Source organism: Uloborus diversus, chromosome 4, assembly GCF_026930045.1.
Source record: "Uloborus diversus isolate 005 chromosome 4, Udiv.v.3.1, whole genome shotgun sequence".
NCBI lineage: Eukaryota > Metazoa > Arthropoda > Arachnida > Araneae > Uloboridae > Uloborus > Uloborus diversus.
In genome coordinates this window covers 177,191,111-177,208,570 of record NC_072734.1, presented here as the reverse complement: position 1 = coordinate 177,208,570, position 17,460 = coordinate 177,191,111, and the positions used below count along the sequence as shown (strand labels likewise).

At 33.1% G+C, this 17,460-nt stretch overlaps 1 protein-coding gene across 3 annotated transcripts in view; it reads right to left on the bottom strand.

The window, feature by feature from the left end:
• Window positions 1-433: 433 nt before the first annotated feature.
• The window catches only part of LOC129220133 (uncharacterized), a 65,221-nt gene continuing 48,194 nt past the window's right edge, over window positions 434-17,460 (bottom strand). For all 3 annotated transcript variants that reach the window (XM_054854477.1, XM_054854479.1, XM_054854478.1), the window contains exon 2: window positions 434-1,975. In XM_054854477.1, the coding sequence (XP_054710452.1) occupies window positions 1,288-1,975 (688 nt within the window). In that variant the 3' untranslated portion in view covers window positions 434-1,287. The remainder of the gene's footprint in view (window positions 1,976-17,460) is intronic.

The following is a 17,460-nucleotide window of genomic DNA, read 5'->3' as shown; positions in this document are numbered from 1 at the left end:
ACACCTTAAACATCTAAACATAAACTAACTCTACTGATAAATTATGTTCTGATCAGCCAACTGAGCTTGAACAAGTTGAAAAAGATGTCAAATCTTTGTTTGAAAGAAAAAAATAAATGATTTTACTGAAGTTAGATTTACAACATAAAAGGGAGTTGCCCATCATGATACATGATCCCTTTATGAAATTTTTAAAAAAAATTATTTTACCAAAACTATCTGTTTCATTTCAACTTAAAAAAATACTGTCAGATAGAGGAAAAAATTACCTTTGTTCACGCACTTTAAAAAAAAGAACTTATAATTTGCAGCAGAGAAAAAAGATTGGAAACTAAAGTGGGGATCAAATATCCCCAGTCTCCCCTATGTTTTAAATGCTTGCCATTTTGAAATAAGACAAAATTTTGAAAAGTAAAGCACTTTAACACCTTGAAACATGTCTAAAGGTACAGAAGAGAGAGAAACAGTCTGAAATTAATCCATTTAATAGAAAATGTATTTTACAAATTTTAATGAATTTGTACATCATATGTGCATGTATATTTACACACTTGTAATGTGCCATTAAATATTTTTTACAATGTTCAGTTATCTTTGGAATAACTTAAGCTAGATTATTTAGCTTTCTGATCCTATATTGCACAGTCCATTTTACAGTCGATGTGTCCCTGTTTAATCTCTCTTTTTCTCTCTCACTGGATATTATGACTTTCGAAAACAATCTGGGAGATTTTAGGATCAATGTTGTAGGAGTAGAATGATTTCGCTTCACTTTTGGAAAGTTTCAAGTGGGTTTAATAGTACTAGAAGTCGACTTAACAGTGACATGAATTTGCCCTCTCTTTTTCACATTTGACCAGCAACATTAATTTCAAATTATGAAGACTTTTTTCTTTTTTTTTTTTATAATTGAAAACAAGAATTTAAAGCTTCATTTTGTAACACAAAGAATTATTCTTTTTGTTCTTTGTATGGAATAATCTGATGTGTTTCAATCGGAGATTTTATGAATGTTTGATATTAAATTATATCAAAAAAAAAAATCACTGGCAAATATTTTCTGAAATAATGATCACATGTTTGATGGTTGAAAGATTCAAAATCTGATTTTCTCTTTTTTTAGGAGCAATTCTGACAAAAATTTTTCATTCAGCATGTTTCATTGTTCATTGTGTTTTCTTTTACATTCGCAAAGTTCAATGAACGTTTGTCTTATGTGCACCAAAAGTTTCAATCCCCTGAGTTATCCATTCTTCGTAAGTTCAACATATTATAAACACATTTGAACTAACTTTTAAGCTCACCATTTTCCATTTCGACTGGAGTGTGGGAAATTCTTTTCAATTTTCTTTTCCACCAACAGGCTCCTACTAGGAGAGCTATAGCTGCCACTGCAGCTGTAGTTACTGAAGCGTAAATGACCGTATCTTTCGAAAACATTATGGACTCTTTTTCATTTTGCTCGACATCAGTCAAATTGTCTTCTTGCAAAATGACCTCATCACTTGCAGAGGTCAGAGTTTCTTCTGTTGTGGTTTGTACCTGAACTGATGAAGTTGATGGAATTGGCGTGTTGTCATTCTTTTCCACTTCAAAAATTGGCCTTCGGATGGGCTTCTCCATGGGTTTTTCATTGTAATCGAAGCCCCACTTGCGTCCAGTGGCTTCTCCTTCCACAGGGTCAAAATCCATGATGGGGTCGAAATCGTCCCTTCTTTCATCTTCCATCACATTTCTGCCGTTGGGAAAATCGCCTTCTTCCAGATCTATGAAGGGATTGAGTCCAGTGCCTGGATCTGTGAAGTCGCTGATGTGTGTGGACGAATGTTGATGTTTGGGTGAGTATGGGTCGTTGAGTGAAGGAGGTGCGTACGGCTTTTCCGTTGACTTTTCCCGACGTGATGTTGAACTGACACCTTCCGAGAAAGCAATTATAACTAGGAATGTGGAGATCAGCGTCGGACGCATGATGCACCTGGAAAACATATCAGGAATGAACTAGTTAATTGTCAGCAACATTCAAAATATTCAATAATGAATTTAAAATACAGGGTCTGACTCCAAAAATAAATGGTGGGGTTTCATAAGGCTTCAATTTGGGAACATTGAACCTACAGATCTCTGATCAAGCTTGAATGCAAGAGCAAGTGGTAAAGATTCAGTTGAGGCTGTCAGAAGCAAAGGGATGTAAATACCAAAATTAAAAACTTGGAGATAACCAGTGCAAATGGTAGATGAGCCTCCTCTTTGTCCTGGGGCAAGAGGTAGTACTAGGAGCCCTGGTAGTTGCTGCTATACTGCATGCTTTAGAAAAGCTTTTCAATAGAAGCCTACCTCAAGCCCCGCAACTTTCAGCTCTTATTACTCGAAACTTCAAAATGTTCACTTGCATCCCTTTGCTTCTCTCTGCTTCAATTGTCAGCAATATTTAAAATATTCAACGATGGATTAAACATACAGGATGATTCAAAAAGAAAAGTGGAGTTTTAAAAAAGGCTCCCCGATTTGGGAATATTGGACCTACAGATCTCTGATGGAGCTTGAATGAAAGAGGAAGTGATAAGGATTCAATTGAGGCACTGGAATGCAAAGGGATGTAAGTGGACATTTTCAAGTTTTCAGTAAAACGCATTTAAAGTTGCGGTCCTGGGTAGGCTTTCATTGAAAAGTTTTTTTTAATCATGCTGTATGGCAGCATTTACCAGGGCTACTAGTACTATCTCTTGTTCCGTAACAGAGAAGAGGTTCAGTTACCATTTGTACTGGTTAAATCGAAATTTTCAATTTTGGCGCTTTCATCCCTTTGCTTCTCACTGCCTCAATTGGCTACTGCTAAATGTCTCTGCACGTTTTTGTTTATGTCTTCTCTTTTCTTCCTCAACAATTAAGCCAAGGGTCTGTTCCGGCTTCGTGGTCAAACCAGCGCTTCCTGGGCCTACCTCAGTCTTGTGGCTTGCAATAGAATGCGCTCTTAGTGTATCCAATCTTGGCGGTATTCCTTAATTTTGTCTGCTGTGCTGAAAATTTTCAGTTCTTTACGTACATCCCGATTTCTAATTTTGTTGAGAATTTTTATTTATGCGCCCCACATTTATTATATTGAACTTACATTACAAGTAAGTCATTTAAATTTGGTAATATTCAGGATGATTCAAAAGGAATGTGAGGTTTCAAAGGAGTATATTTTTCTAACAGTAAAAATTATGCTTTTTTTTTTTTTTTTTTTTGGCGTACTGAATTTATTCTAAAGTGTTTGTTCTATTTGCCCTTCTTCTGATACCTTAACGATACTGCACACGCTAGGACGTGCACAGAAATTTTGGGGCGCGTCATAAATGCCTTTTCCGGCCCCCCTCCATATAGTTTTCCTCTATTTCCCTATATGTTTTCACAACTCATTTTGAAAATCTTGGGTCCCCTTCAGGCTCGGGCCCAGGCCAACAGTTGTGTATGTGTCCCCTCCCCCTCCCTGTGCATGCCCCTGCACACACTTTGTAGCAGGTAAACAGTCACAGAAACAATTGCTGCAGCTATCCAATTTTCCAGTTCGTCAAGACTGAACGGCAGGGGTAAGGTATGAAAACAGTATCCATTGCATATCTTCACAGGAGCAAATCCCATGGTGCTAGATCTGGTGACCTGGGGGGGGGGGCAGTCAGAAAGGCCTAAATTACATCACCCACCTTTGATCGCTATTTTGACAAACTGAATAATAAATACTAGGCTGTGGGACAAATGTGATAATACGCAGAGATGACGTCTAGTGGTAAAAACTTTTGCAACTCTCTCTCTCATTCCAGCTCCACCAGAGAACAGTGGGTCTAATATTCCCAAATCGGCAGTCTTTGAGAAACCCCACCATCCTTTTCAATCACCCTGTACCAGAGAGAACTGATTGAATTCCATGATGTCTGTTTCTTACATGTCTAAATTTAGTCTTACTATCGCTAGTTATTAGTAAGATTAAACGCATTGTATTTTCTCTTCTTTCTTTTTTTCTCCCTAAATAACCAGATGGTAATCTCAACCCTGCGTATTAATTTAAAACAATAAACAAGACATTTATGCACGTTGCATTCTCTTTTATTTGCCGAGAAACAAATGCAAATGCATGGGAAAATTAAAAATTGTAAAATGACCTTTCGACAAGGAAGCATTGTTCGTTGACTCCGATTTTGAGATTCAAGGATGTTGGAGCGAACAAATGCGCTTTTTGAAAGTCAAGCAATGTATGTTGCTGGCTTTGATACACTAATTAAGCTTTCCTCACTTCTGATGCAATCAAGTTCAATGGCAGTAGTGAAAAACGTAAATAATGATACAATGCTTTTCTTCGATTGTAATTTCTTTTAATGACTTTTTTAAAGCATTGTTATCATTATTATTAAAACCTAGGGCCTAATTACCGCACAAGCATTAGCCCCAAATTACTTAAAGATTTTTGCATAGCAGTTCAGTCTAGGATTATTGTTTTAAGGCAACCGTTAATGTAATTCATTGTTTTGGCGATTTGTTTTGAAAGAAAAGAAACTTTTGATTTCTTTTTACCCGAGTGAAATGTACGACATTTTCTTCTTCTTTTTTTTCTGACGATGATTTTTGAATGTTCCACGGGATGTTTTTTTTTTTTTTTTTTCGTTAGACGGATGGATTATGATAGCGTGGTTGCTGGGCGAGTTTGGCGATAAACAATAGAATTGCGAAACTATTTTTACATTTAAAAGATATTGTTTGATGTCTTTTTTTTTTTTTTTTTTTTTTTTTTTTTGTTTATTTGGCGAAATATTTTAAATTGCAGTAAAAACCGCTTCACTCGCTAAATAGAGTTTTGAAGCAACTGTAAATCTAATTTAATGATTTGACGAAAAGTTTTAAATTCCAAAAAAACTTAAATAGTTTTTTTTTTTTTCTGAAAAGATGTGTACGCATTTTGTACAAAGAAAAACGATCATTTCACATCAGAGACGAGGGGGTGTCAATTTTTTTTTCATTCAACGGACTTCCATTATATTTTTAGCACGGGCATCGCTGTGCGGGTACTGCTAGTAAAAAATAAGAGGATTTGTTAATAACGAAAAAACTTCCTAAAAGGGGAACTTTCATTCAATCTGCCGGTAGCGAATTTACCATGTCATAATTATGAGGAGCCCCAATGGGACATCATATTTATCGTAACCGCCCGTCATACCTTAACAGGCGGTTTTCTAGTAGTTAAGAAAAGTTATTGTTTAACATATTATTTTGCACTAAAAATGAACATGACGATAAAAACCTTATATTTAAGCAAATTATAAAACAGAATCATGTCTTATCTAAACATTATGACTTATTTACAAATCTTAAATATTTATTGATTATTTAGAGAACTCATCCTGATTTTAAGTAAGCTGAATGGATTCATTAGTTCACATTGCTTAATTTTCAAGGTTTTTCGCCTTCTTCATCCCATTTTAACAATTGAACCTGTTTCAGAACTTCTGTTGAATGTAAGCTGATAAACATAGAAAACTGAACGAATTTTAAGAATTTTCCTTTTAAAAAGTATGAAAATTTATAATTCTAGTTTTCAGTAAATAGTGTACCACTATGTTTCCTAGAATTATAGTTAAAGGATTGGTGATAGTAGCTGGGGGGGGGGGGGTAAACCTTAAATGTTATTTGAATCATGTATTTGTATACTTATTATTAACAAATAGCTAATGCCATGAAAGGAAAATAGCTAAAAAGTTGCTTTTTTATCTATTGTATGAAATATATTATGTTTTTAAATGTAAAGTAAGGTAGGTGCGGGTATTAAGGCCTGTCGGGTAATAAGGCCTAAACAGCGAAAATATAATTTAAAATGGTTGTGGCCGCTCAAAAACGCTATCGTAGATAATTTACACTCCCAGATGGCACCTCAAACTGGTCGCAACGCCATGCTCAGTTGTTTTGACCAGCGAGCCCAGATTCATTTTCACGGAACGCTTGTAAGACACGAATAATAAAAAATCGTCAGATTGAAATGTAAGTAATTTTTGTAATATCATACTTTTATGCATAGTTTTGCGCTACAGTTATCTGTCGTGAATGCTAGAGTCCCTATATGAAAACGTAGTTTTCAGAGTTGCGACAACAGCTACGCTCGGAAAACGCAACCGGTTACAGGGGGGAGATAGGGTTGCCGCCGAGCTGCAAGATTGGCTTCTTGTTCGCTTTCGAGTTTCGTTACAACACAAGCGGGAGCGGAAGAGTGGCTGAAACGGGTTCTGAAGGATGTAAAAGCACGCGGATTCGAAAATGCATGCAGTCAATAAATGAAACTCTCGATTTTGATTCAAACATTAAAAAAAGACAAAATGGCCCTATGTTAGCAAAATTAAGAGCAGATTTTTTTCTTAAACCTTATTCTCTTAATACGATCAATTTTAAATTAATCAAAAGATTCCGAGACAACGAAAATTATATTATAATTTTAATTGATTCAAAATGAATGAAAGAATAAAGACTGATTAAGAAAATTAAAATAAATAAATAAGCAACAAATAATGAACATAAAAAATTGCTTGTTTTTGCTATATTAAATTAAGCTTTATAAAGATTTTTGAACATAGAAATATTTCTTGTATTGATATCAAAAGCATTGCTTATTTTTTTTCTATAAAAGGAAAAATATACACTTTTCTGATTTAAATGGAACAAAGTTTAGCATTAGCTTAAAAATTCCGAAAGGAAATATATGCCTAGGATGCCCACCTACGGGGGGGGGGCGGTGGGTGCTGTTAGGGGTGTGGCACCCATGTATATGCAAGGGAAAGTTTGAAAGAGTAATAAAAGAAATATGTAGAAGCTTAAAACAAGGTATCCTACCCAGGCCAGGATCTATACATTTTAGGCCTCCCTGCAACAAAATCTGTATAGCCCCTCCCCAGAGGCCATCAGTGTATATTTGTAACGTTAAATAAGTCTTAGTGCCAGGTTTTTTCAATTTTTTTCTTTAATTTCAGAGGCCGTTGGTCCCCTTAAGACGTGGGGCACCCCAAACTGCGGGGATCCTATCTCACCCCAACCCACTCCAAAAAAAAAAAAGAGATTAAGAACCTCTGAATATTTTAATGGTTTAGTGGGCACACCTAGTTAATAGATTAATTTGTATAAAATTGAAAACTGAAATTATATTAATCAGAGGTCATTTTTATTTGAAACTAGATGCAGATAGAAATATTCAGAAATAAGTTGGGAAGTTAAGGAGGGGGGGGGTGTATTTTGACATATTTTTTCAACATTCTTATATGCATAAGAAACAGATGTCTCCATTATTTTATATTTAGTTCTTGAAAGTATACTATCTATTATTTAAAATTTTCAACAATATTTTTATACCAAAACAATACTAGAATGAAAGGTAGTTAGATAGTAGACATTTTTTTAATGAAACAAAATTAAAACAATTCAGAGCACCAAAAAAGGACTTGTACTTATTTTGAATTTTATGACAAAGCAAAAACTAAAAATTGAAAACAATTTAGCATGAGGAAAAATTTATTTCATGCAAGTTTTCAGATCAATAGCATGATCTTATTAAAGTCAGAACAAACAACGTAAGTAGAAGCACAAAGCGGTAATTTACAAATTTGTGCTTCTACTTACGTTGTTTGTTCTGACTTTACTATTCAGCACAAAGGTATTTATTTATCTTATGATCTTATTGTTGTAATCTTGTTGTTTTTGTAAACAACATAGATCTCTGTTGTTCAATTTACTTTTTGGTGTTATTGTATCTATAAACTTTATTTAAAACACAAAATTTTCAGCATTTTCATTCGAAAAAGAAAACATTAGTTTAATTAAAAACTTCAGTCACTAATGGGCTAATCTTCAAAAAGTGCAACTTTGTTGTCACATGTCTTTTACAGTTAAAACAAAGGAATAATTTATTATTTTTTAATTTCAGCAAAAATACATCCATTTAAATCTGCCGACAGTTTTTTTTTTTTTTTTTTGTAATAATTTTTATTTCTTCTTTTTTTTTTTTTTTTTGGTTCGCAGCATGTGAATTCTCACCTTCATGTGTTAGAATTTAATTGATTCAAAATAAATAAAGAGATAAAAAAATGTAAGAAAATGAAAATAAATAAATGAACGACAGATAATGCACATTAGAAATTGCTTGTTTTTGTTTCGGAAAGGCAAACGTTGTAAAGAGTTTTAAATATAAAAATATTTCCTGTAACGATCTAAAATGCAATATCACTAATTAAAATGATTTGCTATTAAAAAAAATGCTAATTAAAATTGCATGTTTAAGTTTACGCTGTACAATTTTCTGATTTAAATGTGATTAAGTTAAACATTAAATTAAAAATTTGAAAGAAAAATATGCAAAGGAAAATTTGAAAGCTCAATACTAGAAATAGGTAGATGGTCAAAACGAGGTAACAGCTCCCCCCCCCCCCAAAAAGGAAGAAAGAATACCAAGAACCTCTAAATATTTTAGTGGTTCAGTAGGCACTCTTGGTTAAAATATTAATTTGAATAAAGTTGAAAATTATTACTTTAATTTGATGTAGATAGAAATATTCAGAAATATATTGAGGAGTTGAGGGGGTGTAATTTGAAACATGACTTATTTTCAACTCATATGAATAAGAAACAAATGTATCTATTGTTATTTATTTATTTCTCTGCATCACATCATGCATCTATTACTTACATTTTGAACAATATTTTCAAATCAAAACAATATTATAAAGAAAAGAAAGTAGACAGTTTCTTAATGAAACAAAGAAAAAAATCATTCCCAGCACCAGTAGAGGACTTGTACTTATTTTCTATGTTTGTGGAAAAGCAATGTTTACATTTAATTTCGACAGAGATTTTAAATACAACTTAGCATGAAGAAAACTCATTCATTCCATACTAACAGTTCAGGTCATTACCACATTAAGATTACAACAAAAGTCTCTAATGTTCAATTTATTTTTTGATGTGGTTACATCTGTAAACTTTATTACAAATATAGAATTTCTAACATTTTTACACACACACACACACAAAAAAAAAAAGAGAGAAAACAGAGACATTTTTCTCAATGTGGCAATTAAAATCAAATTCAGGGTACCAAAACAGAATTTGTAGTTTTTATAGATTTTGGGGCAAACTATTATTGTCAATAACTGCTTAAGTAACAAAATAAGCAAAGATTAATCTTTGTGTTTTCTGAAATGCAACGTAACTTTAAAATATTCACATGTTCAAAATGTGGTTATTATTATCAAATTTTTAAAAATTCTTTACTCCAAAGTATCATTTCCTAAAACTAATAACTATGGACAAAACACAAGTTTAATCAAAAATGTCAGTCGTTTATAAGCATAGAAAAATAAAGAAAATAAATTTTGTTATAGGCTTTACTCCCATCTACTCAATTAGGGAGTTTCGATTAGACAGGGCAAAATATACTGATGCTTGTAATTTATTTTCTTTTATACTATTTGTGAAGTGAATGTTTGTGAAAAAAAAACCTTGATTGAAATAAATTGATTTTTTTTCAGATTTTTTCATATAGATTGCAATTCCATTCATTACCCTGTATCATGGATGGATGAATATGACCTATATTCCAACGTGCTGAAAAATGCTTCCAGAATTTAGTCAGAAACAGAGAAGGTGCATTGACAGTCGGAAGTGGACTAAGATAACAGTTGCTACCTATCCTTTCCAAAATTGGAGTTATTTGCAGTTATTCAAATCCTGTCCTGTAGTTTAAGTGGGGAGAAAAATCTCTTCTTGAGAGGGGGGGGGATTTCTGGATAACTACACAAAGAGAATAAGCATCAATGAACTGTTCATTTAATGCTGAAATAAACAAACCTAAATATATCTTTCATAATTTTATGTATACTTTAAATTACTTCAATTGAATACCGAAAAATTTATTAAAAATCTAAATTGAAAACAATATTTTTACATGACAAACAAGCATAAACCTTAACGCATTTGTTTTACAAAACAAATTCAAAACTCTAAATTTAGAGACTCAAAACAGAATTCCAGCTATTTCTCAATTTCTGTTGCAAAATTATTGTCTGTTTTACCTCTTTACATTTCAATATTATTATACAAATGAATGATAATAAATATGATAATAAGCGTGACAAATCAGAAATACAGCACTGTTTGTATGAAGAAGATCAAAATTTCATTTAATTACACTATTCAGCATTTAAACACAGAATTTTTGTTGGTTTGCATGTCATTGCTGAAAGTCCAAAGACCATTTTAGCAACAAATTTCCTGAAGTCATCAGCATAATAAGAAGCATAACAAACATGAATGGCATATTATGTATGGAAGTACATTATATTTTTTAAACAACTTCATTAGTTTTGATAAAGCTGTCATGCTAAGAAAACTTGGAAAATGATTTCTGGACATCCTTGTAAACTAAATATTGGAGATCATTCTATTATACAATTCTTTAAGCGAACAGTACAATACTATCATGAGTTTTCTAGAACATCTGCATCAGGGCTATAAGTTCAGCTAGTAGTTGAGCTTTCTTCAAGTTGCAGAATATCTGGAAGAAACTTAAAAAACATTAAGGGCAAATAAATTTAAAAGCAGAAGTAAAACTCTTCAAATGTGCTAAATCATCAATACGGCTGAACACAAATTGGCAGGAATGTTTTTTAAAACTAGTTCATAAAATTATAACTGTAAAATAAATAAACACACTTTAATTGAAATAGAGCTGTATTTCAACTACTTTGCATTAAGTGTGTTGTAAAATTTAATTTCAAATAACAGGGTGTGTTTTAAAAACACTTGAAAAAGTAAAACACATATTACAGGGGAATATTTTACATAATTCATCAGTCTCTTTTGACTAGCATAGATTGTTTTTCATTTAATTATGTATATAAAATTATGTACATATTTGTTACTGTGCATCATCTTTGCCTTTAAGAAGAGAAATCAGTTTATGATGACTAAAATAAGTAATGAACGTTCGTGATTCTAAATTTTTTAGGAAACGTGAGAAAACTTGCTTGTTTTTTCTGCACCTCACTTAGGAATATTCACAACAAAATTGTAGAGGGAGGTGGGGCACGTTGGACAAAGGGACATGTTGTACGGGTTCCAATTATTTGAATAATATTGATACAGTAAAACCTGTGAAGTTGACCACCTTTGTAAGTTGACCACCTATCCAAGTACACCGCTCTTTTAAGGAACGGAATTAGCCCTTATCATTTAAATCAACCTCTCTAAGTTGACCACCTGTTTAAGTTTACCACTAAAGTAGTGCACCGTGAGTGGCCAACTTACACAGGTTTTACTGTATTTTTATTTTATTTTTTGATCAACAAATAGCTCCTATGGTCCTACAAATCCTATAATGAAATCACATGGTACAGTTATATTGAACAAATTTTATTCCAGAAAGTGTTATTTTAGCAGTCCTGAGTACTTTTCAGAAAACTATGAATTAATTTTTTTAATTGTTTTAGTCAAGATTGCGGGGAAAAAAAATTGAACTCCTGTCTTAAACTTTTACGTGAATGCCACTACCTCATCAAAGCGCTTACTTGTGATTGTGATTGAAAAAATGTGAGTGCATACTAAAGAAATTAATTATAAACTGTTTTTGTTTGTTTTTAATACATAAATTTAAGTGAAGTAAAAATATAGAGAATGCAATATACTGATGCTTGAGTTTAAATTCTTTAAAATAAAGCCACATTTTTTAGTAAATTCATTTATCTATACCTGATATTTCAGCTGGCCACATGAATCAGTTTTAAAAGCCACCACTGTTTTAGAGCATTTGAATTCCCCTTTATTTCAATGTTCTATTTCCCGACAAAAGTATTGATTTTCTAAAGACTTCAACAAATTAAGATAAGCTCTGATAAATTGAATATTTATTTATTTATATATTTATTTTTATGAGTGGTTGAAATGAACTCGGATGCAATTGAATTACTTTTTGAGTGGGTGAGGCAAAATAATGAACATGTAATAAATGAATATAAATAATGAAAGAAAAATTACTTTTAAAGTTGATGCATTATAATAATAATATAAGAAAATAAATAACTCTGATTTAAGGAAGCAGTTACTAAACACTTTACTTTGCATTGGTTGAAAACATCAGATGAATATCAAAATATCCAATATACAGTCGACTCCCGCTACAAAGCGATCCGACTTACGCGAAATGGCTATAACGCGATTTTTTCAACAGTAAAGAATTTTTGAGCTAGCACGAATTCCTCGCCCGCAACATGAAAATTTTCAGAAAGGAACCGCGGTGAGTAAGTTCTTTTTGTGAACGGACCTTCATCCCTTTAGAATCACTGAGAGCAGAAGTACCCACACTGTACTAGTCTTTAATCGCTTATATAAATAACTACTTCTCATTTTCCATTATTTTTTTTTTTCATTCTAAATGCGAAATTTAACGAAATATAACGACACCTAGGAGCGCTGCTTTATCTAAAGTGGTGAAAATAGAAAGAAAAGAGAAAGTTTCTGACAATTAAAGAAAAGGTAAAGCTTCTTGAAAAGCTGAAGCTGAACCAAAAAATGCTTCGAAGGGTAGCACAACAATTAGGTACAACGGTATGAGTGAATCTTCTATACGTACAATTAAAGGTCAAGAAAAGGAAATCCATAAAAGTTCACCGACTTACGCGAGGTGTCTTGGAACGGATCCCTCGCGTAAGTCGGGACTCGACTGTATATCAAAATATCGGATATTTTCGAACCCTGATCTTTACAGATAATCTCAAAACCCCACGATGAGTCTTTATTTTAAAATGCAATTATACACTAATTAAAATTTAACTCCACATTAATTGAGATAGAATTATTTAAAAATCATTTTCCCACCAAATATCGAAATTTTTACGAACTTGATGTGGGGTGAGAGCTTCATGTACTTAATTTTTCTGCTGATCTAGAAGAGTAGAATTCTTCTAAAGTTTGATTCCAAGAAACAGGTTGTGTCATAATGACACACGATAGACGTGAAACATTTTAACTATTCATCAAACACTTTTGAACAGATTGTGTTTCTTATTCATATTTTTACATAAAATTATATACATGTGTCTACTGATAATGATCATCTTCTTCCTTCTTAAGAAGAGAAATGATCTGTTTACGACAAATGTACAATATTGATCTCCGTGCTGCCTGAACGCAGTACATGCAACCATACAAAATGAGAAAGGAAGCGAGAAGAGTAATGTCTCACTTTTCTCCCATACCTGAAGGCAAGCAAGCCACTGCTTTCCTTCTAACCAACATTGCTTATCCCCACCACGTTTCATCACACAAAAAGATTGGATCATAACTTCAAAGCCCTTGCATAAAAAGTTTCACTTAAAAAATCTTTGATTCATCATTTTATCATAAAAGTATTGATATTTCAACATGCAAAACTTTAAATGTACCTAATTTCTGACAAACAAGAGCTGTGGCTGGGAGGACTTTTACAATCTCAAAAGCCCATGATAACGGTCCTGATCTCAAAGGTAATTCAACCCTTGTTAAAACTTAATTATGTATCAATCATGGCCATAATTATTTAAAAATCATTTTCTCAATAAAAATAGAAATTTTTACTAACCTGAAGCGGGGTGATAGCATGCACTTTATTCTTCAGGTGATAAAGAAAGAGTAGCATGTAAAGGAAATAACAAGGCAACCTAAAAATTAGTAACCCTAATTAGAGCATAATAAAAAGTACCAACACACTACTTGAAACGAATTTAGAACATCTCAGTTTTCTGTTTATGATGGAACACACAGAGAGTGACATGCTTGTTGAATAAAAAAGAGTAAATTACCAAAATAACCAAGACTGCCTACAATTCATTAAATTTTTAATAAAATAGTACATTTTAAATTGGCTCGCTCAACCTAAAAAATCGATAAAAACTGCTGTGTGTCAAGCAAGTGTTCTACTTCATATCCACCTCAAACGCTTTTGCAAATTCATGTGGTGACATTAATTTCATAATTGAATTGACATTTTTTTAAACAATTTTTAACTAATAAATATTTGGCAGAAAATGATAACAAATCGTTTTTCCTTAAATCTAAATGTTTTTACAAGATACTGCCAGCAAGCATTGAAAGTTCTATAATTTATAAGCATTTTATTTCCTCTGCATCTCCTCTCAAAAAACAAAATTTTGACACTGTAAATACTTACGTTGCATAAAGAGAAGATTTAACTTTTTTTGTCAATGATCGGCAAAAATAAAAGCCCTAACATTAAAACATAAGTTAAAATGGGTTTTAATATCAAGTCACATTTATTTTAAAAAAAAAATTCTGCAACATACAGCATTTATAATACAAACCACATGTTAAGACATCCTCACGTACATCACAAGTGTGTGTTTTGTTTACTTCCACTCGTCGCCAAGCACGAAATTGATCGCGCCAAACCGAATACAGAGATCTATCGTTAAAAAAATTTAATTTACACAATTTAAACTTTTGCCTTGTCTTAAAGTGTTGTTTTTCAATAACGTTGTGATTGGAATAATCGATTTAACAGGAAAACTAACTATAAAAGACCCAAATAAAGTGTCAGAAGGGAATTTTAGCACACCGGAACACATGTTCTTGATATAATTACGCATTAGGTAAAGAAATAGGAATGGACTCACTCAAGTAAAGCTACATACGTATAATTTGAACATTATAGAACAGTAATATGAGCATTAAAATCTTGGACTCACCTTTAATTTTCCAGATTCTGGGTTTTTCCACAGCACTGTCATACGCTCCATGTTAATCCTACGGGAGAAGAAGAAACACTGCCTCAGGCGGTCTTCGACCAATAGGAAAATGATACCGCGTTGTCGCAACTCTGAAAACTACGTTTTCATATAGGGACTCTAGTGAATGCTTCTATCGATATTTCATGTCTGAGGGAAATAATATGATCGAATTATTGTACTTTTTTGTATTTTTTTAAATTCGACGTCAGCGGCTAATAAGGCCTACGAAAGTTGACCGTAGGCCTTATTATACTCCTTTTTTTTGTAACGTAGTTTTTCAGCTGTGCATCTTATTTTGAACCTTTCTCAACATGGTATGAGTGTTTATTAGTAATTGCGGCTGTTTACGACTTGGTTCATTCTTATTTTAGTGCCTACATCACGATGCCCCCCAAACGAGCACTGTGGTCTGATAATGACTTAGTGTCGGCTGTCCAAGCAGTAAGAAGAGGTATGCTGAGCTCATATAAAGCAGCTGTGAGGTATAATGTTCCCAGGAGAACCATTAGAAACCATCTCCAGACCGGAAGTTTGAAAAAAACACTTGGTAGAAAATCTATTCTCAGTGATGACCAGGAAGCTGATCTTGTCATCAGAATTTTGAGGTTTGCTGAAGTAGGGTTGCCTGTGACACCACGTATTCTCCGACGCTTGGTTTATAAATTTTGTGAGCTTAATAACATAAAGCATAATTTTAATAAACTTGCTAAAGTTGCTGGTAAAGATTGGTTTAAAGCATTTATGAAAAGACACCCGGAAATATCTAGACGAAAAGCTCAATTTATGAACCCGACCAGAGCTCAAAAGCTTAACAAATTTATCGTTAATGATCACTTTAACAGACTGAATGAAATTGATGATAATCTGGACTTGAGAAGTCATCCTGAAAGAATATACAACATGGATGAGAAAGGCTGCCGTCTCACAGTTCACCACCAGCAGACTGTTTTGGCAAAGAAGGGGACTAAAAGAGTGCATTTACAGTCTTCGGAACACGCCGAAAGTGTCACAATAGCTGGATGTGTAAATGCACTTGGTACTGCTATACCACCAATGACAATATTTAAAGGCAAACGGTTGAAGGCAGAATTATATGACAATTTGCCACCGGGTTCTTTGGTAGAAAAATCTACAAAGGGTTATATGACTAATGAACTTTTTACAGAATTTCTAAAGCACCTATCTAGATTTAAAAGTGCAGGAAAGTCCCTTTTAATATTTGATGGAGCGGCTTGTCACCTAGACTTAACAATCGTTGAAGTCGCCGATTCTCTCGATATATCATTATACTGTTTACCTTCGAACACCACTCATGAACTCCAACCCCTTGATAAAGCCGTCTATCGATCATTTGAACACCACTGGGATGCAGAAGTTTTATCATTTATGGAACAAAACCCAGACAAAAAGCTCAACAAGGCACGGTTTAATGTTATTCTTTCAAATGTCTGGTCTAAATGCATGACACATAGTAACATTACAAGCGGCTTTAAAGCCACTGGTTTGTATCCATTGAATCCACAGGCTATTTCAGAAACAGCTTTTGCTCCGTCTGTATTAACAGAAATTCCAGCTCCCGAAGCTGACAAATTTCAAGAAAAAAATTCGCAACCTCGCACCTCCCTCACGCCAATAACCCCAAGGCCTTCCACATCGACAGCACAAGATGAAATAATTAACAGTACCCCAAACAAATCTCCTGGAGCGACGTACGGCATGGTTTACGGTTCTAGTTCGGACGATGAAGAGGACAATGTACCACTAGCTCCACTAAAAAAAAAAGGCATTTCAGGAGCTAATGCGTACTCCAGTGAAAAATACTGAAAAAACATCAATTTTAAGAAGAAAATCTATTAATTATCGAGGAATTAAAGTCACCAAAGAACTGTTTGATGAATATAGAAAAGAGAAAAAAGCAAAAAATGACGTCAACCCTCAAAGAAAGACGATAAAAAAAATACCAAAAAAAAAACGATGGCAGTTGGTACTGTCACGCTTGTGAGGAGGATAAAATGATTGACATGAGGCCCTGTTCAAAATGCAACAGGTGGTATCATGAGCAATGCGTCGGTTTGACAGCCGATGACAAAGATATTTTTGAGTGCCCTGACGGCTGTTTTTTTTTTTTTTTTTTTCAATTTTTTTTATTTTTTTTGTTATTTTGAAGATTTTCAGCATGAGTAATGCTTAAGGATATTACAAATGATTTCAATTACCAATGTTAATAGCTTATTTTGATTATTTACGAGTGTTAAAATATTAGGCCTTATTACCCTACCGTAGTATAATAAGGCCTAATTGCAAGGTTTTTTTAAATAATTAATTTTATGTTTGTTTTCGGCAAGAAAGGCCGTTTTTTGTTATTTTCGTGTAGTAATTGAATGGTACTTTAATTAAATTTGCAATTTGCTGATTCGGATCCTTTTCTTCCCATTTTATTCCAAATCTCCCTTAGGTAGGCCTTATTACCCGCACCTACCTTAATTAGTAATCTGCATATTTTTGAAGATTAAAAAAATTAAAAAATTGGTTTAAATCGAGAATATCCGACTTTTTTATTTTATTTTATTTTAATCGCGCTTTTTTGATGTATTTATATTTTACTCGTATAGTTTTCCAACTAACGCGAAAATAGATGCTAGAAAGATTGATGCGCAATCTAGCGGACGAAGCTGTT